The sequence below is a fragment of the Poecilia formosa genome, unplaced genomic scaffold, assembly GCF_000485575.1.
Source record: "Poecilia formosa unplaced genomic scaffold, Poecilia_formosa-5.1.2 Scaffold605, whole genome shotgun sequence".
Taxonomy (NCBI): Eukaryota; Metazoa; Chordata; class Actinopteri; order Cyprinodontiformes; family Poeciliidae; genus Poecilia; species Poecilia formosa.
The window spans coordinates 63276-89528 of NW_006800544.1; the positions used below are offsets into that span (position 1 = coordinate 63276).

General features: G+C 37.8%; 2 protein-coding genes across 5 annotated transcripts; one reads left to right on the forward strand and one right to left on the reverse strand.

Annotated features, from left to right (window-relative positions):
• The first annotated feature begins 693 nt into the window (after positions 1–693).
• LOC103130076 (probable carboxypeptidase X1) lies at positions 694–11430 on the forward strand. Of its 4 annotated transcripts, XM_016665648.1 has the most exons (15): positions 694–1252; positions 2028–2186; positions 4551–4660; positions 4730–4869; positions 5535–5619; positions 5714–5873; positions 6262–6353; positions 6723–6846; positions 7552–7748; positions 7834–8013; positions 8670–8867; positions 8945–9041; positions 9200–9339; positions 10109–10211; positions 10851–11425. In XM_016665648.1, exons 1-15 carry the CDS (start codon positions 937–939, stop codon positions 11150–11152), a joined length of 2403 nt encoding a protein of 800 aa, XP_016521134.1. In that variant the 5' UTR covers positions 694–936; the 3' UTR covers positions 11153–11425. The 4 variants fall into 4 exon arrangements, with proteins under 4 accessions (XP_016521134.1, XP_016521133.1, XP_007541440.1 ...); XM_016665647.1 differs by having other exon boundaries at positions 4551–4869; positions 10851–11430; XM_007541378.2 differs by lacking the exon at positions 2028–2186 and having other exon boundaries at positions 695–1252.
• elp1 (elongator acetyltransferase complex subunit 1) lies at positions 11360–25849 on the reverse strand. The gene is made up of 36 exons (XM_007541376.2): positions 25744–25849; positions 24688–24853; positions 24444–24596; positions 24266–24347; positions 23242–23322; positions 22945–23030; positions 22659–22849; positions 22412–22535; positions 22204–22297; positions 20927–21157; positions 20679–20849; positions 20360–20438; positions 20101–20256; positions 19898–20004; positions 19576–19679; positions 18942–18995; positions 18748–18853; positions 18523–18638; positions 18329–18402; positions 17971–18049; positions 17565–17644; positions 17339–17476; positions 16989–17074; positions 16735–16883; positions 16335–16458; positions 16147–16244; positions 15838–16039; positions 15071–15132; positions 14226–14288; positions 14076–14136; positions 13871–13984; positions 13674–13773; positions 13462–13589; positions 12787–12938; positions 12225–12306; positions 11360–11516 (listed from the first exon to the last, which is right to left on the reverse strand). The coding sequence occupies exons 2-36, from the start codon at positions 24835–24837 to the stop codon at positions 11449–11451; spliced, it is 3945 nt and encodes a 1314-aa protein (XP_007541438.1). The 5' UTR covers positions 24838–24853; positions 25744–25849; the 3' UTR covers positions 11360–11448.
• Between the last annotated feature and the right edge of the window lie 404 nt (positions 25850–26253).

The window sequence follows — 26253 nt, forward strand, 5'->3', positions numbered from 1 at the left end:
TCTGCAGAGAAAACTGTTGGGCTTTTCAGCAAAAGCTTCAAAATAAAAGCCTGTGTTGCATGAAGACCTCTTTTTCTTCCAAATTTATTTTTTTTAAGTCAGCTTGATCATAACTAAAATCTAAACATTAATGATTTGTGTTTATGAATGTCTGTTATCTTTTTTCGTGAACAAGGGATGGTTGTTTACAGCACAGGTAATTTCCAGTAAACTTCATAACATCCTACTGGTGCACTAAGGATGTCACGGCCAAATGTTAGCGAGTAGGTAAAACGTCAACAGAATCTGCACCTCCAGGAAGCAATTGTTTCTCATTGAGAGCTGATAATATTGCCATTAACAAAACATATTTAATATTCCAAGTATGTGATGTCTTCTGCCTACTGACATTTGAGCCATTTTTCTCTCACCATTTATTCATGCATGCAACATGTACTAAGACGTGTCCCATTCACTGAAGGGCATTTGGTAGCATAACTTATTTTATCACGTTAGTTGGATGCTGGTAGCATGCTAGCTAATGTTAAAACGGCAAGATAAATGTGGGTAACCATGGCAACCAGTGACAGTTTAAAGGCCAGTACTTTTTCCTCAGTGCGCCGCACATCCGTTGAGTTGACAAAAAAAGAGCAGAGCATGATGCTAGTTTTTAGCCAGTCTAGGCTTTGCTTTCTGATAACATGTTTTCTCACTACAAAAATAAAATTTATTTTATTTTATTTTTTACTATGGTATAAAATAACAAAGTTGGTCCCATTGCTTTGTTTGCCTTGAAAGCAATTTTATTACAACTAATATCTTTTACACACAACTATAGCTTGTGTGTAAAAGGAAACAGTTTCCACTAGTTGCAGCTTGACAGCGAGGCAGAGCTCCAGGTCAGGGAGGTTGAATGAGTGTTCAGTGTGTGAGGGTTTTCCATTGGAAAGGCTTACTATGGCAGCATTTCTTCCCATCTCTCTGCTGATATTTTCAGCTTCTGGATTCTTTGTCTTTGTTTGTGGCCACTTGACAGATTTCACATTACTGGTCAAACCTACTGTGGTTTCAGGTGTAGATGTTGCCACAGAGATTCTTTTTTCTGCAGGGACTTCCAATGCATCAGAGGTTCCCACCACAGAATTCACAACCAGCTACAGAAAGTCAACAGCTGAAACCACCACAGAGAGCCCGACTGGGAAGGAAGGTCAGAAACCAGTGAGGAAAGTCCTGAAAACGGAAAAAGAAGATGATGAAGGTCCTCTGGAATTAGGTGAGGTCTTATCAGACAATTTTGTCTGATAAAACTTTTTTTATTGCATTTGAATCAGTCTTCAAATTTAAAGTGACTGCTAATGTCCACATGTTTATTATTTCTTTGCAAAATGTCTATATTAAATATGCATGCATTGCACCACTGTGGTAATAAATGTTATTGCTCTGAATATGAAGAAAATGCACAAGAGTAACTAAAGTTTAGCATGCTTTTAATCTGATCAGCCTTGATTTGTACTTAAAGCTTAAGTAGCTGCAAAGCATCTTTTTCGCATTTCTGTGTCCGAGTGTTGGGGGTAGGTCACGTTTTATGCTGATGAAACCCAGATGGTCTTTCTAATGACTGAGTTTAAATAAACAGGGAAAAATTGCTCTTTTTCTCCCAGTCATTAGGGTCTGAGATGTAAATCAAAGAAAACTAGTGTCTGCTGAACAATTTATTTTTTGATTTGGTCAAATGTTTCCCAAAACCCACTGATGATCCATTTTCAGACTGAGCACAGCATATTTTAGTACAAACTGTAAGTATTTCAAAGACTTTATGCTACCTTGAACTCTAACAATGTTTACAAGGCTTTTGTAGGAGAAATTGGCCCACAGCATCACAGATCATCAGCCACGCTTAATGGTGGACAGCTGCTTCTCCATATGTTTACCTTTTATTTACACAGGACCTTTCAAAAAATTTTGTTAGTCTCATTCCATGTGAATCCTTTCTAGGGTGTATGGTCTTGTATAAAGTCTTGTTAAAAGGTGTTTTGCCTTTTTTATAGCAAAGAGATCCACAAGAAGCCTTACGGTAGCAAAGAAGCTCAAAAATGTCCTGAAGAAACCAAAAGTCATTCCTAAGAAGCCAAAGGTCACTAAAACACCAAAACCAGAGATCAAAAAGGTCAAACATCACCAGTCAGCTGCCACAAAAACTGCCTCACGTATGTATTCAGTAAGGCTCTGAAATACACAGTATGACAATCAGACAAGGACCAAAGTTTAAAGCCCATTTGCTGCTTTTCTGAAATGGGTTTTGCTTTGTTGTCAATTGATCAAGTCATGGATATTTTATGTAATAAAACAGTGTATCTGTTAAACATCAAACTGACCTGTTCTCAAAATCATCAGCAAATCCACAGAAGAAAACAGCAAATGGGCTTTTTGTTGAAGAAATTCTGAAATGACTAATTTCTTTAAGGGCATATATCATCATTTTCTTTTATTTCCAGCTATGTTCAGGCTTATCTCTTTGTGTATTTATATTCTGCTTCATTCAATTCATCATTCAGATGAGGAGCATGAAAGGAAAAATGGCAGCTGAGTACACTGCAGAAAATTGCTGAAGACCTGAGTCATGCATAAAAGAACTGCTTGAGTTACTCCATCATTTTTCCACGTTGCCAATAAGCGGCCAGGCGTCCACTTGGCATATCTCCAATAAAAAATATTGATTTTTAGCCATTAAAACAATCAGTCTTGTCACTGCAGAGAAAGATTTCCAGACTTTAGCCGTTAAGTTTTAACCGGCGTGACAAAAGGGCCTTTTATCAGAAAAGCAAATTTAACATTACTTATCTGCTTTAATGCGCTAACGACTCTGAAATATGATGATATTTGCCTTTTACACAATAATAGTGACTTTCACTCTCACCCCAGAGCTGATGTGAGACATACTGTATATTGTGAGCTGATTGTATAATTGTTTAGACTAAACCTGCTGTGTTTAGTTTAACCAGTATCATCCTGGCAGAAACATCAACTTAAAAGCTGATTATCAGAATAAAAACTTGGCACAAAGTAGATAAATCAGCTGAACGATGTTTCTCTCTTTCATGTGCCACATTTTTCTTTCTATTTCTAAAGTTGGCATCACTTTTTAGATGCACGTGTTCTGGTTTCCCTTTCTTATAGGACCTTTGAATATTGTGTTGGTAAATAAATTAAAGAAAGACCTTAATGTGAAACTACGGTGTGAGAAAGACTTTCTGTTGTTTAGGAAGTTGAAAATGAATCATGCTTTTTGTTTTACTATAAAAAAAAATTAGCGGAAAAGGGGAATACATTTTCTGCCCTTCTGGTATTCAAAAGATTTTATTATAAACTATTGCTTATTTATTTTGGATTTTTCTACATTTATCGAGTTAATCAGCTGCTTAAGCTGAGGATTTTTGTGTTTTCTGCCAAGTTTCTCCAGCTCAGCATCAGTGGTTTCAGGAGATATTTGCTGTTTGGATGGACTCCAGAGGTCAGCAACACCAAACAGTCATTTTTAGTCACAAGAAGCTGGAGAGGTCCCTCAGGACCACAGGGCAAAATGGAGGCAGGGTTTTAGCAGTCACTTCCACAGTTTCAACTCTTTAGTCTGACACTTTTTAGCAGCTAAGGGATCTTCCTGGCAGGAAGAGGCAATTCCAGCTGAGCCGAATACTGCAGACAATGAAAAGTCTGTCTAAGTCTGAGGCTTCAGTGGAAATGCAAAAGATGTTGGGATGGCATAAAAATCAGATCTGAGATTATTCTGCTTTCTTTCTTTTTTCCCTCCCTAATCTGGAGTTCATTAAATGAGCTCAACAGATATATTTCCCAAAACATTTATTTTAACTTGAGAGATTCTAGTTGTCATGTACGTGACGCATTTATTCTTGAGTCTGTCTGACACAGGAGATTTTGGAGATGTTTGGGATGAATTTGATATGAAAATTAGCTGCTTACCTGAACACTTTCTGTTTGTGAATTCAATAATGGCAGCATGTCGAAGAAGCTCTATTAAGCTTTATTTGTTCTTTCATACTATGCAACATAAAACTGAATATAAAAAGCATGTACTGTACTTTTTGCTGTACTATTACTGATTCATCATCGAAGCAAATTTCTTTCCATCCTTTTTGCACATTGCAGGCTTTCCAGAGCTAATCCCTTGACTCTCTGCAATTTACTGTTTGTTGCTCTATAGCTATATGTCAGTGTTTGGATCATATAATTTATATAAAGTATATATTACAAAAGTTTTAATTCAGGTTTTACCTTAGGGTTTTCAGTGTGTTCTGAATGGTGATGGATACTACAGGCAGATATCAGGAAGCACTGCAACATTTGTCAGTTTTGTTTTATTTCAAGTGTACTAAACTCTGCAATGGAAACAAATACTTGGTAATATGTTATGTTTCTGCAGTGTAGTCATACCTTGCACAACTTTTAATTTTATTAAAGCCTTTCCACATATCCAAACACGGTCTGTGCAAAATTAGAGGCTAAGAAAACAAATTTCATTTTTAAAGGATGCATAAAGATCTGTTGACTGTCAGAATGTCCTCCTCTGGGTCTGGAGTCACTGAGGGTGAAAGACGCTCAGCTGAGGGCTTCATCCTACAAGCGACAAGGCCTGGGACCTCACCGCGGCCGACTCAACATCCAGGTACATGTCACATCATCTGCCTGCAGATTCAACCCTGCTGTACATTTTACTGCTGTTCTTCTGCTGCAGTCTGGAATAGACGATGGGGATATCTACGACGGGGCCTGGTGCGCTCGGTACAAAGACAAGAACCAATGGCTGGAAGTTGATGCCCAGAAGCTGACCCGTTTCACCGGGGCCATCCTGCAGGGGCGCAACTCCATCTGGAGGTCAGTGCTGGTGGGAACAACAAGCTTGTTTAAAACCAAACCACTCACCGGACTTAGACACACACCTGCAGTTTTTATTAAAAACTTTATATTGAAAGAAACTGGTTTGGAAAAATCTTACCTTTGTCTGATTTTGCTTTTTTGAAACTGTTATTTATATGAAATATTTTCAATTTGATCTTTAAAATAACAAAATGTCTACATAACTTTTTAATTTGGTCCATCTGATTTCATCATTTTTAAATATTAAATGATTAATGTTTTGATCAATTACTCAGTACTTGAGCTGACTTTTACCAAATACTTTTTTTTGTCTTACTTGAGTAATTTCTAACACAGCTACTTTTTACTTTTACTTTGCGTAAAAAATATGTTGAAGTAGTGCTACTCTGACTTGAATGCAACTTTTGAATACTCCATCCACTTGTGGCAACAAGGGAGTTTTTGCTGTTATGTTGGGATGCATGTTGAAAAATTTAAATACATAAAATTCTTTAAAAAACAAAGCATTTTATATTTTCATAACCCTGGATGGAACCTCCAAATATGAAAATATTTATGCTTTTACTTCAGCCTCTTTGCAAAGTTTCTGCATTTGCCACACATTTTCTTTTCTTTTGTTTTTTCTCTTCTTTTCTTTACATATTTGTTTGACTTGCATGCAGTTGGGACATGGTCCAAACGTACAAGGTTCAGTTCAGTAACGACACGCTGCTCTGGAAGCCCTGCATGAACGGGAGCAAAGAGGCTGTGAGTGAGAATCTGATTTCATGAAAAACGTTTTTCCACCTTCTGCGTGCGCCTTTAGTATCACCAACACTCAGCACACCACCTTCTGCTGCAGATATTTGAAGGAAACCAAGACATAGAAACTCCAGTCCTCTCCCTGTTCGACAGTCCCGCAGTGGCACGCTACATTCGGATCAACCCTCAGACGTGGTATCAGAACGGGACAGAGGGAGACATCTGCCTCAGGGCAGAAGTGCTGGGGTGCACACTTCCTGGTACGAGAAAAGAAACAGCAGGAAACATTTTATTTTTTATGTGTTTGTTTGGTTGTAAAGCAGTAGCATGCTAAAGTATTCAAAAGTACTAACTCTTTAGCAATGTTAAACTTCAGTGCATTTCAAAATGATTTGCGATTTTTATAAAAATTATTGCTCTGAGTATGTTGATCCATCAGAATATTCTCTATTTTGATGGACAAAATAATCAATTATTACATCAGGTAATAATTAATTGGTAAATGAATAAGTTGACGATTATTTTAATAATTGATTAATCGTAGGTGACTCCATATAAAACCTCTAACACAGTTAGGTTATTTCATTTAGATTTCACAAAATCTAAAACGGTTGAAAAACATTAACTGTCTTTGTTCCTTTTCCACAGATCCCAGTAATGTCTATGCATGGCAGACAGAACCAACAGAGTCCAGAGACAAACTGGACTTCAAGCACCACAACTATAAGGAGATGAGAAAGGTAGACGGACACCAAAATCTGTCCAGAAATTATATTTACAGTAAAAACATTATTCAGTCAACTCCACTCTGCTGTCTGCTAATGTTCTTTCTTATTGCTTAGTACTATAGAAAATTGTGTATGTTTGGAAAAGTAGGGCCAAATGTTCAGCCTTTAACATTTTCACTTTAGTGTCTGCTTGAAGACCCTTTTCCTGAATCTGAAACTGAGAATAAATTGGATCCACATCTCCTTTATTATGACAAAACTCATGCAGTCTACACAAAAAAGTGACATGAGGAAAGTTGGGTACATTCATGCTTTTGTAATTAAATTTTCTGTCTCTCTCAGACAGTATGTGGTTAAATTTACAATTATTTTCTTTTCCAGTTGATGAAGTCTGTGCATGATGAATGCCCCAACATCACCCGTATTTACAGCATCGGGAAAAGCTACAAGGATCTGAAGCTTTACGTCATGGAGATCTCAGACAATCCTGGGAAACATGAACTGGGTGAGATTGTGGGTTGCAAAGATTTTTCTAAAATATAGTCCAGATTCTCTAGAATCAGTCAAACCTGGTTGGAGATTTTGTCGACAAAAGTCAAACAGGTTTCATTTAAAATTCAGTTATTTTTTCTCAACAGGGTGTCCACACATTCTTAAAATGTCTCAAATTAATTTAAAAAAGTAAATTGGTCTTAAATTTTGTCTTGGCAGGACTATTTCATTTAGTAAATTCTTTGTATGTTTTTTTTCGGGATTTTTCTGTCTTGCCAAGACCCTCATAGAAATCTGCCTTCTGTGGCTTAAAGCTACAGAATCTCGCTGCTAGCATACCGTTGCTAACTGGCTAGCTAGCTGTTTTGCTTCATGGCTAAGTACAAATTTACTGCCTGGACAAACATTTACTATATACTGATGTATCTCATCAACAGTCAAGTCAAGCACAACCTAAAGCTGCTCCGCCTGGAGTTCCTCTATGTTTGCTCTGAGATGTACAAATGTTTTCTTTGGCCCATTTAGTTTGGGGGAGATTTTCCCAGCAAAAGAAAAAAAAACATGTCAGAGAAGCAATCAATGTGGAGCTGAGGGAGGCTGATTAAATACTCAGACAGAAAATAAGGGAAAAAATTACCACAGTGGATTTCAGCTTCTTAAGGGAAAAGCAAAGAGTATTGTTCTTCGATTTGCATGTATGTTTTGATGCTCGTTTCAGGAGAACCAGAGTTTCGGTACGTTGCAGGGATGCATGGGAACGAGGTGCTGGGTCGGGAGCTTCTGCTCAACCTGATGCAGTACATGTGCCAAGAGTACAAACGAGGAAACCAGCGGATCGTCCATCTGGTCAAAGAGACTCGCATCCACCTTTTGCCCTCTATGAACCCAGACGGATACGAGATGGCCTTTAAGAAGGTGCCAGAAAACCTGAATTAATGTTCCTATTCTGAGCTTAAAAAGAGCTTCAAACAGAACCAAATCCTTTTCCTTGCGTCCTCAGGGCTCCGAGCTGGCCGGCTGGGCTCTGGGACGGTACAGCTACGAAGGCATCGACATGAACCACAACTTTGCTGATCTCAACTCAGTGATGTGGACTGCCATCGAGCTGGAGACAGACCAGTCCAAACTCATCAACCACTATTTCCCCATCCCTGAACAATACACCTCTGAGGAGGCTTTTGTAAGAAATGCAGACATCTAGTTTTTGTTTCAAAATCAACAAAACTTCATCAAGTTTGCCTGAACGAACTCACCAAAACTTGCACATCAACTTAAATTTTACGTGAAAAATAGCTACGTAAGATTAAGCCAATGCACTTGGGTTAAATTTAAAACTTTGGAACTTTTTTCAGAATTTGTTGATGCGGTGTTGAGGTAATGCATTTATATAAATCTGCTGTGTTTTAGACCCCTCAAACTCCTATTATACCATTTGTCAAAGGTTTTTCTTCACATTCTAAAATTTAGATTGTAGATATAAAAAAAACAAATGTACAAGAGAACATTTCTGACAAAAAAAATCTTCAGAGTAATTTCTAGAAAAAACAAGGAAATTTTTATATTCATCTCAGAAAATTTGCTAGAAAAAATGAAATTTATATTTCTGAGATTAATCTCAAAATTTCTGAGTTTTCTTTGTAGCAAAATTTAAACTTCAAATTCAGAAATGTCCAAGTTTTAGAAAATTTCTGATAAACTTTGGCTGTAATTTACTTCTTTTTTTTTTATCAACTGTGTCACTAGTACACCATTGGAGAAAGGCTTTTGAACTCAGTAATGTGTTGCTGCAACGCAGCAGTGCTAGCATTTGCATGAATGATATATATTTTTTAAAAGGTTGCACCTGAAACTCGAGCTGTGATCAGCTGGATGCAGAACATCCCGTTTGCTCTGGGTGCAAACCTCCATGGAGGAGAGCTGGTCGTCACCTACCCGTACGATATGACCCGGGACTGGGCGCCGCGCGAACACACACCCACCCCTGATGAGAGCTTCTTCCGCTGGCTGGCTGCAGCGTATGCCAGCACAAATCAGGTCTCTCTCACTTTTCCCTGCTCAAACTTCCTCCTCAGGGAAGGGACTGAGGAAAGTTTGTTGTCTGATCCAACCAGGTGATGTCCAACCCAGACCGAAGGCCGTGCCACAACAAGGACTTCCTCAGATACAACAACATCATCAATGGGGCCGACTGGCACAACGTACCTGGAAGTAAGAGCCCATGTTTAGTTGGATATACAATTTAATATAATGCAACAATAATTTTGACAATAATTCTAAATCCCTGTCAACATATCTCTTTACAGCCAACACTGAATGAGTGCACTACTTGTTCTGACACTTGCAGGTGATGTTTTCTGTTCGTGCAGGTATGAATGATTTCAGCTACCTGCACACCAACTGCTTCGAGGTGACAGTGGAGTTGTCCTGCGATAAGTTTCCTCACGCCAGCGAACTTCCAATCGAGTGGGAGAACAACAGAGAGTCTCTGCTGGTTTACATGGAGCAGGTCAGAAAGCATCACTTTCAGGGGGCATTTTTTTTAATTATCATTTTGCCTCCATACCTGGGTCCTCTCAACATATTTACTCACATTTATGAGTCAAAAGCTGTAGTTGTGGTGTCCTATAATCAAATGTCTCTCTACATCTTGCCTAATCAACGACTAAGTTGATTAGTCTGTTAAGTTGATTAAGATAATTTCTCAAAAAAATTAAAAATAAAGAGAAGAAGCTTCCAAAGGCAGTCAATAAGAGACTTTTGGTACTGAAATCTGTTTTTACAGACTGAACACAGAAGCTATTTCTCTTTAAAGGGAACAAAAACGTCTGAAGTTACATATAATCCAGCTGATGAGTCATAATTTCCTCACACGCCTGTTCAGTAAAACCAGGTCATGCTGATGGAACACATATTACTGCACTTTTTTTTTTTATCATAACAATCGGTTCTGACTAATGTGAATCTGGTAATGTGCAACAAATACAAACTCAGAATAAAAAGTTAATGAGATGGATTTAATAGTCGTGATGGAAACATAAAAAGGCACTAATATAACTCTTTTTTACAGAATAGTGATAAGAATCCACTTTTCTTCACAAAAGTCAAGATTTCTTTCAAGTCAAACTGAAGGCAGCAAGTTTTGACTTGACCTAGAATGATCTGACCTGGTTTGCTTTTTGAGATTTGTATTTTGATTTTACATTATGAAATATAATCTGTAACAGTGTAATGCTTTAGGACTTCAGCCTGCATACATTTCTCATTCGAATGTTCAGATCCATCGTGGGATTAAGGGTGTGATCCGGGACAAAGACACCGGGGTGGGAATAGCAGACGCCATCATCAAAGTCGAGGACATCGATCATCACATCAGATCAGGTGCAATTTATTTTTTATACACAGCGCCCTCTAGAGTTAGAACAGCTGGTACTCCTGCTGTCAATGATGACATTGACATGACTGGAGCATTACAGACAGGAACCTTTGACCTTTCATCTTGACATGATCTCTCTACTTCAGACCCAGATCACTGGGTTCTAACTTTTATTCAGCAAAATTACATTTTCTTTTGTTAATGTTTTTTTTTGTGTTGCAACTTTTTAAAAATTATTTTCAGAGTTGTGTTATAATTTGACCAAAAGCAGAATGTGGGCATTTATGTTCATCTTCTACCTTCATTAATTGGATAAATCTGAAGTACTAGCTCTACTGACATTATTTGTTTTATAACAAGACATTCTCCCATGTCATGAGATAATCTGTCAGGGCAACAAGTACTTTTTCATCAATATTAAGGAATTGTTGACTTAAAACAAGCTCCTATTCTGCTGAAATGTTACTTGTTAGTTTTGTCTGTTTTCAAGTGTTTTAAGATATTTGCACTAGAAATTAGATAAAAATACTTAGTAAAATGTTGTGTTTTTCTATAGAAGTGACTCAGGCTTAAATAATATTTTTCTCTTGCAGCAGTGTTTTTTTATTCTTTGCTTTTATCATGCCTGGTCTTCCCTCTTGCAGTGGCTGATGGCGACTACTGGCGCCTGCTGAATCCAGGCGAGTACCGCCTGACGGTCAGCGCTGAAGGCTACTTCCCTTCCTCCCGTACATGTTACGTCATGTACGACCACTTCCCCACAATCTGCGACTTCAACCTCACCAAGACACCCAGACGGAGAGCAAAGGACATTCTGGCAAAGGGGGGGAAACTTCCCAAGGACCTGCAGCTGAGGCTGCGGCAGCTACGAATGAGGAAACTCCGCGTCTCCACCAAGGCCATCAACCAGCGGCGTGCTGCGGCCAAACGAGCAAAACGGGTCTGAGAGCAAAGCAGGGCTTGGTTCAGAGACACCAAAACTCACTGGATTTAGCGTTAGATTTAATTTATCAGGGCAGAGCAGGTGGGCAACAATCAACTTTTTTTGAATGATCTGCTGTGGAGCAGCACTGTAACTATAACTCTAGGAATGGAGATAAATCGCTGATATTTGTTTTATTTATGTAAAAAAAAGGAACTCGATTCAGTATCAGAAGATGTTAAATGAATCTTTATTATACAACTGAAATTGTACTTTACAGTTTAAAAAAAAACTAAATCAAACAATACTACGTGTTTTGTTTATTTAAGAATAGTGAGCTTCCACTTGACACCGTTTCTCATCTTTGGTGCTGTTGGGATCTCAGGATCTGCAAAAGACAAAATACATTAGCGCTTCTCCAATCTGCAGATCTGGCACAAATCTCTCTAAAAAAACAGTTTCTAAATGTTTGCTCACATAGCAAAGACTTGTTTATATGTCAACAATATCTACATATTTCAAGACTTGACTTAGAAAATATTCTGGCAGTTTTTCACAAGACATTTGAGTTAAAAATATTCACCTGGTTTGCTTTCATGTCACAGATTATTTAACAATACAGGGCTAGAGGTTTTTTCCAATTCAGTAGAAGTAAAAAGCGATTTTGTTCTTTTAGAATTTGCACAAACTTAGATCAGTTAAAATCAATAATACTTAGAAAAATTTGTACAGGATTAACGTGGATTAAACCCTTCAGACCTTTCAATTCAGTTTGTGACCAGTTATAGCATGATTTTTAATTATTCAAAAGGAAGAAATTTGAATACTTTGTTTGACATCTCATCTAAACCAAACCAAACCAAGATCTAGTTTTTAAGTTAAATTTTTTTACATCAAGTTCTGATGTAACAAACCAGAAATAAAAGGCCGTCAATAAAATGTAATAAAATGTAAGCTCCAGGCTACGCTATCCTTAAACAAATACAAAAATAAAATATGAAATGGGGTTTGAGCATTACTTTGAAGGCAACAGGGGTTAAGAGATGGAGATAAAAATAAAAAAAACACAAATCTTAACACCACAAACTGTACCGACCTGGTTGTGATGCTGCAGGTTTCTGCTGCTGCTGCTGGAAAGAAGCCATGATGCTGTTGGCTGTGGAGTTTGGACCCGTTACCTTTAGAGGCAAAACATTTCAAAAAGCAAAATTTATGTTTAGAAAAATTGTGCAAACAGTTCTGCCTTCTTATTTCTCATTAGTATTGATTACAGTTCACTCAATCAACATTTTTGCAGTTTCAACTGCTTTGATGTTTTACCTTTAATCAGAAATAAGAACTGTTTTATTTATGTAAAAATAGAATAGAAATATCCTTTATTATCCCACAGTGTGGAAATTCAGGTGCCACAGCAGCAAGTTAATACATGATTTACAGTTTTTGTAGACATGGATGCAAATGGAACAAATGGGAAAAACAGATGAGAAGAAGTATTTAATACAACCATCTTTGTTGCTTTTGTAGCCAAATTATTTAGGATCCTGAATCCAGTCATTTAGATAAAACCTTTAATAAACTTTAGATTTTTGGTGCCCAACAGAAATATAAAAAAGAACATATGATGAGTGAAGGAGTTTTGAAGAGGGTGTTATGTTTACCGGAGCGTTGCTGCTCAGCAGGCCTTCAGGCCACACCTCAGGAACGGCTCCCTCCATTGTCTGCAGGGCTTCCTCGTAGGCCAGCTGCAGCTTCCCGGCCTGTTTATCGAACTGGAACAGCACCAAGGCCTTAAGGAGGCTGTGGATCTCCTCTGTGGAGGACGGAGGGACAGATTCATCGTTCACCAGAACTCCTTACTGCAGCATGTCCAATGCAGACTGGTTTGTGTCATCCAGTTTTTCCCCAAACCACTAATATGAAGCATTTCTTTTCTTCCTCATTTATAAAATGCATCAAAATGGAAGATTCACACTTTTTGTTTTGGTCTGGAAAAGCATCAAACAACAAAACCCAAAACAGAACAGCATATGTTTGAATCATTTTAGTTTGAATTTCAAGGAAATTGGCATTCGTGTTTTAATGCATTTAATCTCCGCATACATTGCTAGATTAATGAATGAGATTAATTAATGAGAAACCTGCAGCATATTTTTTTAAATTAGAAATATGTATGACATTTAATTGAAACAAAAAATTATTTTTAATCTTAACTTAAAAAGCCTGATCAGTTCAAATGCTTACAGCCAGCATTAGGGATCCTGGTTTAGTATTAGACACAAAAATCTGCACCTAAGCAGGTGGACAACACGTACAATAAAAAGACTTGTTTGTACCTCTCATCTTGTCTACGGTGGTGATGATTTCACTCAGGGCGTGCATTAAAGCTCTGTCCTCCATTGGGCTTCCTTCCTTCAGACTCAGCTTCTTCCTCTCAGCTTTCCGGCGGTTCTTTGACGACCTTCTGCAAGAGAAATCCAAACACTGAAACCAAAAACAACACAAATATTATATTAACTTAATGTTTTTTTAGGTGTGTGCCCCTTACGAGGAGATCCGGGAGTTACTCTGGGAGTATTTAGACGCGGTCAACACACTGCTAGCTTCAGAGTAAAGCTCAGCATCAGGGCAGTCTGGACCTTCTTCATCTAACAAGGAACATAAATGGTTTAACACACAACTAGAAACAAATGTTTAAACACATTTTGATGGAATGAAATAGATTCATCACACAGTTTTTCTCACCAAGCATATCCAGTCTGGCCTTTTCTTTCTGCTCTCGAACCACAGCCAGACGGCTCCGGTGCCGGTTAAATGTTGCAACCTGAGCCTCCAAGAACCCAGTTTGAGAGTTCACAGCTGTGGAGAAAAAAAGTAAAACCTTTTCTCCAACTGTCCTCTGCATGGTACATAAAAGAGGAGACAATCACTGTTCTGTCTTTCATCTTACCCTCTAACAGAGCAGGTTTCAGGTTGGTCTCAGTGATATCCTGTCTGTTGTGCACATAAATCTTGAGCAATAAAAAAAATATTTTAATGCCACACAACTCAAAAATAAAAAAAAGTCACTTTGACAAAGAAAATGAGTTTGTTTACAGACCAGTCTGAGCGCCTCCTCCCAGACTGCACCAGTGATTAGAGCCAAGATGGCTTCCTCACAATCCTGTTGGAAGCAACAAATAAAAATGTTTATAGTGAGACAATAAAACAGCCTCTGTTGCTGGTTGAAAATCATTTTACTTTGTTAGAAGAGTTCTCCACTGTTTCCCGTTCACTTTTCACCACTTAGCTACTTTGGCTTACTTTGTGCCGCTATTTCAACCATTCAACTTTTATCATATTTTGCTGATTCAGGATATTATAGCTATGTCTTTTGGTATTGACATCTAATACGGTTTAGGAAATATTCAGCTTTTTGTGACCATTTTTGGCCCCATTGAAATGAACAACATCCCATAATTTCTGAAAAATTCTGCTAAAAACTTTGTGCTCTTTCACAGCTAACAACTTCCACGTATTTTCAGCTAGAAACAAATTTCAAAGTTTAAAATGTAGTCATATCCTTCAACTACTTTTGTTTATTTGAGCTTTTCATGTCTTTTACATATTTCATAAAATCCCTCTTCAAGTTTTTGCTCATATTATCCTCAGTCTTCAGAAAAACAAAACTAAAGGTTCCCAATCTAACCCTACTCCAACCCTCAGTGTGATACTGTAAGATGCTAGTCCTAACCTAGAGGCTGTCATTAGTATTACAGCTTTTTAGCTCACTTCAGATTTTGCTTTATTCGGCTGCTTCTGTCTATTTCTTAAATGTCTGCAAGTTTTCTACAGTGGACTTCAAATGCTTCGGTAATTTTCACTAAAAATATTCAGCCAACTGCATTCACATTGCATTTTCACAAGAAGTGCAAATTTTTCTAGTTTAATTAAGTGAAATCTTACTTTGGCATACTGGTCCAAAAGCAGAGCAGCTTCTGAGTACCGCCGCTGCTCGGTCAGCTTCTCTGTGACAGAAGGAAGAAAAAACTTCATCAGAATTTCATGGAGCCAAATTTCTGTGGTTCAAAGTTTAACAAAACTAGTCTGAATGTAAGCTTGGGATTATTATCCAAGTTTCATAGTTTTTAGTTTTTAGAGAAATTTGAATGTAGAACTCCATCTTCACTCTTCCACTCAGTTTCTACGATGCAGGAGCGCCATGAATGAACACTCTGATAGTTAGTAACTATATGACAGATATAGGACTTTCATGGTTCTCCATCTCAGAATCCATCTCAGACATGAATCTTAGTGACTGAGATCTTAAACTCGTCCTCAGTGCAGATTCTTTGCTGATGGAAAATAAGAATAAATGTTACGAAAATATAACACAATTTCTCCAATACTCAAGAATAACTCTGCAATCAAAAAATCCAGCCAGAATTATGATGATGACATTAACAATTGTATGCTTTCTCTGTAACCAAATAAAAGCATATTTTGGTCTGAATGTATAATTTCGACCTTGTTTGGATTAAAAAAAACAACTAAAATAGTTCTTATTTTCAAAAGCAAGCTGTATATTTATTCTGCTCAGAAAAAAAGAAGACTTCAAACTGATCATTAAAAGTATAAGTCACATGAAATTCATGTTTACTATATTTGTGTACCAACTTCTGAGCGGCACTGCATTTCTCCGCATCAGTCAGACTACATGTTGTCATGGTTACCTGCCAAGTCTCTGGCCAGCAGGGCTAACTGGTCCGGCGGTAGCGGTATCTGCTGTGCCACACAGATGGCGTTTCTCCAACTGGAGCAGCTGGTGAAAGCCTGCAGCGCCCTGACTGGCTCGCCGCATCGCCACAGCAACAAGCCAGCCTGCTCGGCCTGTTGCTGCCCCACCAGGTGCTCAGCATATGCAGAGCTCACAAGCTGAAGGCAAAAAGACTCAACTCACTCAGGATTGACTTGCTCTAGTTAGATATCAAAACTGTTGAGAAATGTGAACTAGTGATGGGATTTAATCCACAACAGCTCACCTTGTACTGAGGACTATCTGCTGTGTACAACCGCAGGGCTTCACTGAAGAGTTTCTGCTCCTTCACCAGCTGCAGAACTTCAATAAAATGTTCCTCTCCTGAGCAAAATATCCAGGCCAGAAATAAGCATCATATCCCTCAAACATGTCTCCAGATTAAATCAGACTGTCTAGTAGAAGCTGCCTGACCAGACTTGCTGAGATGCACCAAAGCCTTCCTGTAGCGTTTCAGGTGTTTGTCGATGGTGTAGCGTTGGTAGTTTGGCTCCAGGCTCTTCAGCATGTTCAGGAAAGGAAGGTACTCTTTGGGGTCCTGAAAGGATTGAGAAGACTTTATCATACAAGAACCTTAAAAAGTTTTCCTTTACATTATTTTTTTTTGATAAAAAAATAAAAAAATAAATTCTAGGTAAACTAATATGTTTGTATTTGTTTGCCCTGGTGAAGTAGATTGAAGGGGAACTATTATGTGAGATTCACATTATGAACACAACGTTATCTTAATTATAAAGCATGTTAGAAAAACAACTCTGATTAATATGGACACGGATCATCTATCAGTTGTATTAAGACTCATATCGTCTCGTACCTTCTGTGATTTTTCAGCCACCATGAGAACAAGGTCGAAGTCGTACGTCCCGAGTGAGTGTTCGTACAGATCGTTGACGTTGACGAGGAAGAGGAGGTACTTTAGGGCCTCTTCAGCACTTGCAGCTCCCGGAGTTTCAGGTGGCTTTTCTAAAATCACACAAACACATTTTTCATAGTGAAATAACTGAAAAACGACCAATGCACATCTACACATAACTCATATCCTGCAGGTTATCAGTAAGTATGGCTCACCTCGCAGCTCATGCACTTTCTGCAGAGCGATCTCGAGCTCGGGAACGGTCTTCTTCACGTGAGAAGTCAAAATGGACAGACAGAACCTTTAAGGAGGAAAAATTTGAACATGAAGCAAGAAACACATTTTATGCGCTTCTTTACACATACTAATTACTTTAATCTAATATTTGCTTTTTTAACCATGAAAATATGAAATATTTTTTACAATACTGACACATTTTAAAAACATACTTGTTGAAAAGCAACTAGTAATAAATTAATATTTTTTACTTTGCGTATTGATTTGCTCAGCTGCTCTCCTAACAGTAACAATCAACAAATTGCCAAAAAAGTGAAACATCACTGACTTGTTTGCATCCATTGCCTCCAAGGCTTTCCGTAAAGCATCACAAACAATGTCAACCTTTTTCTGGCCTGACACAGCCTGGCTCTGAGGCGGGCTGCTCTCTGGCCGGGGGTACATGGTGCAGGTTGTATCTTCTTCTCTGTGCACAACAGGAAAGAAAAATACCCATGTCATAAAGGAGAAGATTTTAACTCAAAGCGACAAGCTTCTCTTTATAAACATCTTACTTGAGCTCAGTGAGGAAGAGGTTAATGTGGTTAATGGAGTCGAGTTGTGTAATGAAGGTTTCAACGTTTTCCAAAAAAACCTGGAGAAGAAACAGTCAAAAAAGTAGGACATGTTGTAAATAGTTTTAAAAGTATACATCTTTTAATTTTCTTCTTAGGTTATACCCCATTATGACAAAAAGCTGCCAGCAAACTTAAACCATTTCATTTTCGTCCCTACGAATTGATGTTCAGGGTAAAACTGTTATAAACCGGAAACCATTGAAAGATCTTTGTTCTGAAGCTGGAAAATCCCATTAAAATCACCTAAAAAAGCTTTTAATTCCTCATGATGTTCCACAAAATATACATAACTTTTGTTTCCCTAGTATTTTTAGAGACTCTTCTCTATAAAATCCATACATACCTTTGGATTGTGGTCATAAATAAGGTTTAGGTTGATCCTTAACTTCCTCATACACTCAAATGCCTCTCTGAATTTCAAGCTGTGAACAAACAACAGCTTGATTAATTAAAAAAAAAGTCACTCTTGAAAATTAAATGATGATGAACGGGAGTGCCCGCTGTTACAATCAACATTATAATAATGTTATTAGTTTTTAAGCATGCAGTGAAAGCAAAACAAGGGATGAAAGGTATGGTTGCAGAAAACTATCCTTAATCCTGGAAAATGTTCCTTGAGTAGAAATCTTTTGGTCTACAAACATAGTCAGTTAAGTAATATGTAACAAATCTAAATCTAACTGGAAGGATATTAAACTCACCCATCTAACCACCTCCTTAACTGAGCCAGAACCAGCGCTCTGTGATGAACGGTCTCCAGATTTCCCCGAGGCATCTGAAAACACAATAAACTCATGAATCACATTTTTGAAAGTTTTTTTTAGGAAAAACCTCTCAGAAAGGCACATTTGGAGGAAATTCTCTGTAATTTTCTGTAAACATAAACAGAGCTGACCTGCAGAATCACTCTGGTGTCCTGAGGGACCACAGTCACGATCCTGGAGCCTCGCTCCACTCGCCGAAGCGTCTCATCGTTCTGACCTCCATCAGAGGACAAAGCCGCCTGCAGACCTGCAGTAAGACGATTTTTACTTTTAATTTCATGAGGGAAAAAATTCACCATGTACAGGATGACGACCACATTTGGTGTCTCCGAGCATTTTATTTGTTTCTGCCGCACCTTTCAGGGTGAGTGTGCTCAGCTGGAGGCAGCGGCAGGTGTGAGAGTGAGTGGTGATGAGCAGGAAGTCGTCACAAACGGCAAAGGAGTTAACGTTGGACGCAAGCTGAGGACAAAGAAGGTTTTATAAAAATGCTAATGCTAAAAAAGAAAAAACGGTAACTGATCACAAATAAACCACGTTGACTTTGCACCTCTGTGTCTCCAGCATACAGGTGGGATCTGTCTGTGAGGCCAAGCAGGTATTCCTGCAAAAATCAAGCAAAGAAACATTAAGACCAGCACAGTTTTCAGTTCAAAACCTTTCAAATTTCTTACAGTTCCAGCAAGGTTTTCAAAGAGAAATAATAAAAAAAAATACATTACAGTGAATTTATGGTGCTTATGTTTCTAAACTATTCAGAGTTTATAGACGAGGAAGAGAATATATCAGGGGTCTGCAACCTGCGGCTCTCTGAATCCTTCACAATGGGTCTTTATAGCTTTGGGTCTTTCAATATCCAACTGCTGTTAAGTATAAATATAATAATAAAATTAAGGTTTTGCATTAGTAAATATTAATTAGTAATAGTAATAAGTATTTGTCCGTTTTGGAGGATAAATGCAACTTTTATAAAATAGGATGGGGAAAAAAAAACAAAAAAAGTCAAAAAAAATATTTTCTATTTTATTTTTCCATACATATCAAAAACTTGAAGAATTTTCCAAGGTTTATTAGAAATACTCTAACTTATTCTTGCAAAGGGTGCAATCATTGATAAATATTAATAAATGCTAAATGAATATAGAGAAAGTAAAGCAGCCTGTGTTGTGTAGTTATGTTTGTACCGTTCCACTGATGCAGCAGAGAGCCGTTTGGATGCAGGAAACAGGAAAGTTGATGCTGCAGCCGCTGGAGTCGCGCCAGTCTTCCACTGACATCTCAGGACAATCTGAAAACAAAATACAAAAGAAAATATTTTACAGAAAATACATTTTATGCGCCTCTAATATATGCTTCCATACAAGTTTCAGTGCATATCATAAAAATCCACAGTAATGAACAGATAAGAAAACACAAGCTGCAAATGTAGTTTCTCCAAAAGCTAAAAGTATCAGTGGAATAGAAGCATAAAAATCAGAAGCAGCAGATTATGTTTTGTTTTCTCACCCCAGAGGAGTTTCCGTATTTGTCCGTCCTCCAGCTGCAGAGCCACCGTCCCAGTCTGAGAGGAGTGAACCGTGCTGATCACAACACCTTCAACCTCCACCTGAGACCTGACGATGAAAACCAGCATGAAAAGGCAAAATAATTTGAAAATTCATTCTGAATACTTTAAAACAGTGTTGAAGGAGGATTCAAAGTCTGCAGACCGAACAGCCAGTGTGTCAGAGGCGTCCTGCGCAGGATGAAGAATCAACAGGGTGGAGGTGTTGGGCACAACACCAGAAGTGACGACAAAAAACAGCTCCTCCTGTAGCCACAGCAGCTGCCGCAGGGCGAGGGGATTGTCCTGAGGAGCCGTCAATCTGAAGGACATGTCAAGTCAAAATAAGAGAGTTGACTTCTTTTTTTTTACAAGAAAGAATGAGGAGCAGAAATGTGTTGGATTAACCGGGTTTCTTTAATTACCTGAAGGATTTCTGGAGGACAAGAGGACGGGACAAAATGCTGAACCCATCTGCAGTTTTGTCCAAATCTTCCTTTGAAACTGGATTTACATAAAAACATGACGTATATATAAAACATCAGCTAGAAAAACCCCCTAAAAAAAGTTCTTAATTCTGTTTAATTTTCCATGCTTCAGGCTGGCAGTTCTGCAGAAATGTCTGCTGCTGCAGATAGGCATGACTAGAGCATTTTAATAAACGGCATAATTCATTAGAGAGCCACTATGAAACACCAAATATGATATAAAAGCTGTAAAGTAGTCCAGAGTTTTGCAACTTACCTTTTCCGAACACAGAGATCTGTCCATTGGAGGTGAAAACAGCAATCTGATTGGTCTGTTCAGTCTGACAGAGGAAAGTCACCTGGTTGACTGGTGACTTCAGCTGGAGCTCGAACGAACACATGGGAGGAGGAACCACACTCTGCCTGAAGGTCGTCACCAGGACTTTTTCTGAAAAAATTAATAGAACATTAAACTCATGTTATAGAATTAACAAGGTACAGAATAAAATACTTTTTTGTTTTCACCTCCATCGATCACTGCCACGCTGGCGTCATCAGTCACATCCAGTCCAGGGCTTCGCTCTGTTGTCCAGCCCCAGTCGTAGGCGACGCTCGTCCAGCTGTGGGTCACAACATGGAGGCGTAGGGGGCGCTCTGGGTCCCAGCAGAAGCAGACAGGAGTTTTCTGAGGGTCTCCGTCAAAGTCCAGGCTCTGCTTCAGGTACCAGTGGTAGTTTCCCACCGACCACAGCTGGACTGCAGCAAGAAGAAACAGAGAGGAATATAAGAGATGTTAAGTTCACACCAACTTAAAATAATAATTAGTTGATTCAAACTTTGTCAGCCTCCTTATGTCCAATCATAATAACCCTAAATAGCCTATAATAAAGTTCAGCTGACCTTATGTTTGCAAATTTTAGCTAAAGCCATTAGGGCTGCAACTATTAATCTTTAGTCATCGATTATTTGATCAATTAATCAGATAAAAAAAAAACTGTGCAGTGTCCCAATTTGGGACTGTGCAGATTTTTCATTCAACTGCTTAAGTATTTTTTAGACAATATTAGAAATATGAAAATAAACAAAGGATTCAATTCATTTTAAAATAAGAAAATAAACATTTTATTTTCTAAAATGTAATAAGAGCATTCCTTTAGTGAACGCTTGATCATTTGCAGAATGATTAATCTTTGCATTTCTGGATATTAAAAGGTGACAATAGGGGATTTGTTTCATTGAATGTGAACCAGGTGAAGCTACAAGATCAAACAGATTTACAGACAAAAGGTTATTTTTATCTCAAATGCAAAATGTGTATACTTTTGTACAATTCTGATGTAATTACTGCTCTGAGAGTGTTGTTCTTTGAGCAAATGGACAGTTTTAGTTTGTATACTCTAGTTAACAATTAGTCAATTACTAAATTAGTTATGATTATTTCAATAATCGATTCAGTAGAATTAATCATTTCAGTCCTAAAAGCCATAGTTTGCAGAAACATCACAAAGCACTAATTGCAAAGGTATCACTCAGGGGAAGAATAGAAAAAAAAATATCACAGTGAAGACAGACATGTAGAAAAGGCAAAAATCTGGGACAGCAGTGACATTACAGAGAGTAGTAGCTGCATTCGAATGTGACAAAAGTCTCCTGTTTTCTCTGCTCAATCAAAAGATTTCAATCTAAAATTTATTTCTCAATCAAACTCGATTTGTTAACCCCATCTCTCTCAAAACTAAATTTAGAGATATATGCTGTTATTTAAAATACCTATATTTTCATTATGTCTGTGCTGTGCTTACTGTAACTCTTGATTTTTCCATCCCCTCCAGCAGTCAAGTCTTCCAACCAAACAGCCAAAACAGTGGAGTTGCTGTTCCACACCAGCTCCTTCACCTAAAGACACACACATTATAATAATGATCTCACAATGTTGTCAGCTCAAATATTTATTAATCAGAATTTATTAATGTACTTAATCAGAAGCAAGTCACTGAAGTTTAAACATGCCTTGGCTTGGTCTTTGCTGAACGGTAGTGTGAAGTCTCCGTGAAGCAGTCCGTTCTTCTCCATGAACACAACGCTGTGTTTGTTGGGATGTCTCTGAGAGCTGGCAATCAGGCTACCTGAAGGTCTGGAACGACACATGAAGCTGTAAAACTGATGTACAGCTTTGATATTCATGGAGAAGAATAGTTTTTTTTTATTTTTTTTATCTTTAAACAACTTTAGATTGCGTATTTTAAGGAGTTCTCACTTCCAGCACAGTGCCTGCTCCAGGCCGTTGATGGGCTCGCTGGTGGCCTGCAGGACGCCCTCTCTGTTCCAGACTCGGACCTTCCTCGCTCCAGTCTGCGGACAGATGGCGCTGACGGCAAACAGCTGACCATCTCCCCGCCACGTGACTCTGGGTCTGCGGTCGTCCCAGGCCACGGCTGGCTGCACATCCTGCAATGAAACATGTAAATGGGACAGACGTAACATTAGTTCAATCAACTCTCATCTTTAAAGCAGGTCTGAAGTTTGAGTGAATCATCAACAACCTGAATCTTCTTCTGTGCTGCCTGTTTTCCCTCGGAGCCATGAAACTGAGTCTCCTTCTTCCCCCAACCTACTGTGATAAACTTCCCTATAAAACAAACCATGTAGATGTACAGTTTTCAATGAGAAATGTTCAAATCAAACATAATACACAAAACAAGTCATCACTAAAACAAAAAAATATAAATAAAACAAGTCATGCACACTAATGATAAATGAGACTAACTTAAATCCAGGCAGATTTTTTTTTAGCAGAGTTAATCTCTGAACACTCAGAAGTTAATCTGAAGCTGGCATACCTTCACCAAAATCATCTTGGTGGATTCCAACCTCAGTGACCGGCTCAAAATCTTTGGTCATCATGATGATCGTTTCCTGTCCTGTAGACAAAACAGTTGTTTATTTATTTATTTATTTATTTATTCAAAGCACCGATAAGTGTTTCTGTGTGAGTATGAATCTTTTAGATATAAGCAATGGAATCTAAAAATACAACAATTTTTCTCAATTTATGCAAACTTTCAAGTTTTCCAGCCCTTTGCAAGATATCTGAAGGTCTCAGCAGTAAAATGTAAGATTTTTTAAGACCTTTAAATGCCAGCTTGACTGAAATTTAAGACTGAGAAACTATAAACAGAGAGGAGTCATAAAACCAATGAAGACGCCTGTGTGCAACTCAAACTTGACAGAGAAGCCCAACAAGAAGAAAAAATACAAACAAGATTCACTTGTAAGACCTGTGATTAGCATATTTAGACCCAACTTAAATGTTTTAAAATGAATTTAATATATTTTAAGGTCTTAATTTTAGATAGATTAATTTAAGGATTTTTTAAGGATGTGTGGTACAACCTGAATCACAGTGTTTTCCAGACTGTGCAGAAACTGATTTTTTCAAAGATTTAGTTTTAGTTTATTTAATCAAAACAGTCAGACACACACATAACAGTTGTTACAGTCAATCAACACTCCAACTACAAATAAAAGACATTACAAAAGTCAAGAAAAATAATTCATATGTGTTGTATAAATCAAAAAGCTGGAGACTGAATCAGTTTTTGTGCCTACTCTTATATTTGTTGCAAAGAAACCATTTCCACTCTTCATAGCTTTAGAATAAGAAAAAATAACAGAACACACAAAATAAACAATCAAATCCAGACAAGAAAATGAAAAAGAAACAAAAACCAGAAAGACTAAAAAGGAAGTAAATTGCCATCATATTTCAAATATTCAAGTCCCCTTATAGCTTTTAATCATTCCACACATTAATTTCCTTTTAAACTGTGTTATTCACATGTGACATATCTGTAATATACTGACCAGTTGTAAGAATGACGAGTTCTTCATCAGGACTCCAGCTCATAGACGTAAGACCGCTGTCCACACTGCCAACACACTCCAACTGTGGAACATACTGCTGTTTAATCTGCTTTTAACCATAATCCTAAATCACATTAAGCACTGGTCTGAAATAGATGGGTGGAAAAACAAAACACACCTGGCTGGTGTTGAGGTTGAAGAGAACAACGTCTCCGCCTGCTGTGGCCAAACATGCGGACTGAAGCTCAGCGAGGTCCTGCAGTCCCACCACCACTCCACTGCCATCCTCTGGCAGGTAGCCCTCAGCTGTTAACGACGTTTCTCTGACAACCTAAAGAAAAAGAAAAACAGGGAGGAAAATAATCAATCTGATCAAAGAGATTCTGCCATCTTAAAATATACAGAAATTAGGAGTACCGCACCTCGCCTGTGTGTGGGTCGAACTCTGTGACTGAGAACTGAGAGGCGATGAGGAGAGAGCCGGTGTCGGACCTCACAGAGAAACACTGAGGAGAACCAGGACCCTGCAGCTCTGAGCTACGAAGGCTCTTCAGCAGCTTCAGATTCCTCATTTTACCTCAAGACAACCTGAAACAACATCAGTGAAACATGTTAAAATCTGAAACATTTGACAGGACAAATCTACTTTCTGATCATCAATCCAAAAATCTGGTGAATCTATTTTCTTCCATTAGTTTATAATTTCATATGTTGCACATGACAAAAATGAACAAAAGTTATGATAATGAAGCTCTTCATCTTCTTCCAACAAGAACCACTAGATAAGAAGAAAAGTACCTGGGAAACATTATTTTTGAATCTCATTAGGTTTTATCGGGAAATAATAAAAGCTCTGAAATCTCTCCATCAATCTGTTTAACGTAAATCATGTGTTTGAAATGATGAGAATCAGTTAATTAGTTAGCTAAAAAACAGATCTAACAATCTGTTTAAAAGTATTAAGCCAGATTTTATCAACTGTATAAAAAAGGTTACAATCAGAGTCAGTTTAAAGACTAGAAGTTGATTTCTAGTATATAAGTTACAGAGTACAGTTCAGTACAGTAACAACACAAAAAATGTTGAATCCTTTTTCAATGAAAGCCTCTGAAATCTCATAAAATGAAGCCACAAAAACATTTGCTACAACCAAAAAGAGGAAAGTTTATTTCTGTCTCAAAAGTCCTATAGCAGCTTAGCGCTCAGCAGTTTCAAAAGAACACCTCTCCGAGCTTTGACAATGGGCTTTTCATAAGTCACTGATAATAAAATAAATACAATTACTAAATAACAAGCTAAAGAATATGTCAAAGATTTATTAGGGTCAAGACACGACTCCGTTTACAAGCAAAATACTTTGTGTCCGAAAATGGAACTTGGTGTGTTAGCTTGAGGATTGGATGCAAAATTTAACCTCGCCGAATAAAAACTAGCATCTTTAGCATTTTAATAAATGGAAATACAAGTGTACATCTCACCGAAATGATGTAACTTGGGGAAACCAAGTTCCCGAGTATCCAGCCAACAACACAACAACATACATGTGGTTCTGTCCAACTCTTCCCCTTTCACCCCTGGCTCATTCTGATGAGGCTTCAGTGATGTCGCCCTCTAATGCCTTGGAGTAAAACTACATAACTGAGAAGGGCAGGACAAGTAATATTCTGCAATATTGTTTCGAATAGTAATTTAATATTTTTACTAAAACACAAGCTTTGATTTTACAATCATTTAAGATTATCCTCAGCTGAGAAAATAAGAGGGAAATAAAAAAAATCTCTGTTTAAACAGACTCAAATGATCAATTAAAAAAATCATCTGCAATGCATATTTGCTCATGTTTTTTTTTTTTTTACAAATACGACTTCTATTTGATAATGGTCTCTCTAGTCTAACTGGGTTTATTCTCAAGCAAGATTAGACTTATTTAAGAAAAGACTTAAAATAAATGAGACGTAGAAAACACAATGCTGCAGTGTGTTGTCTTT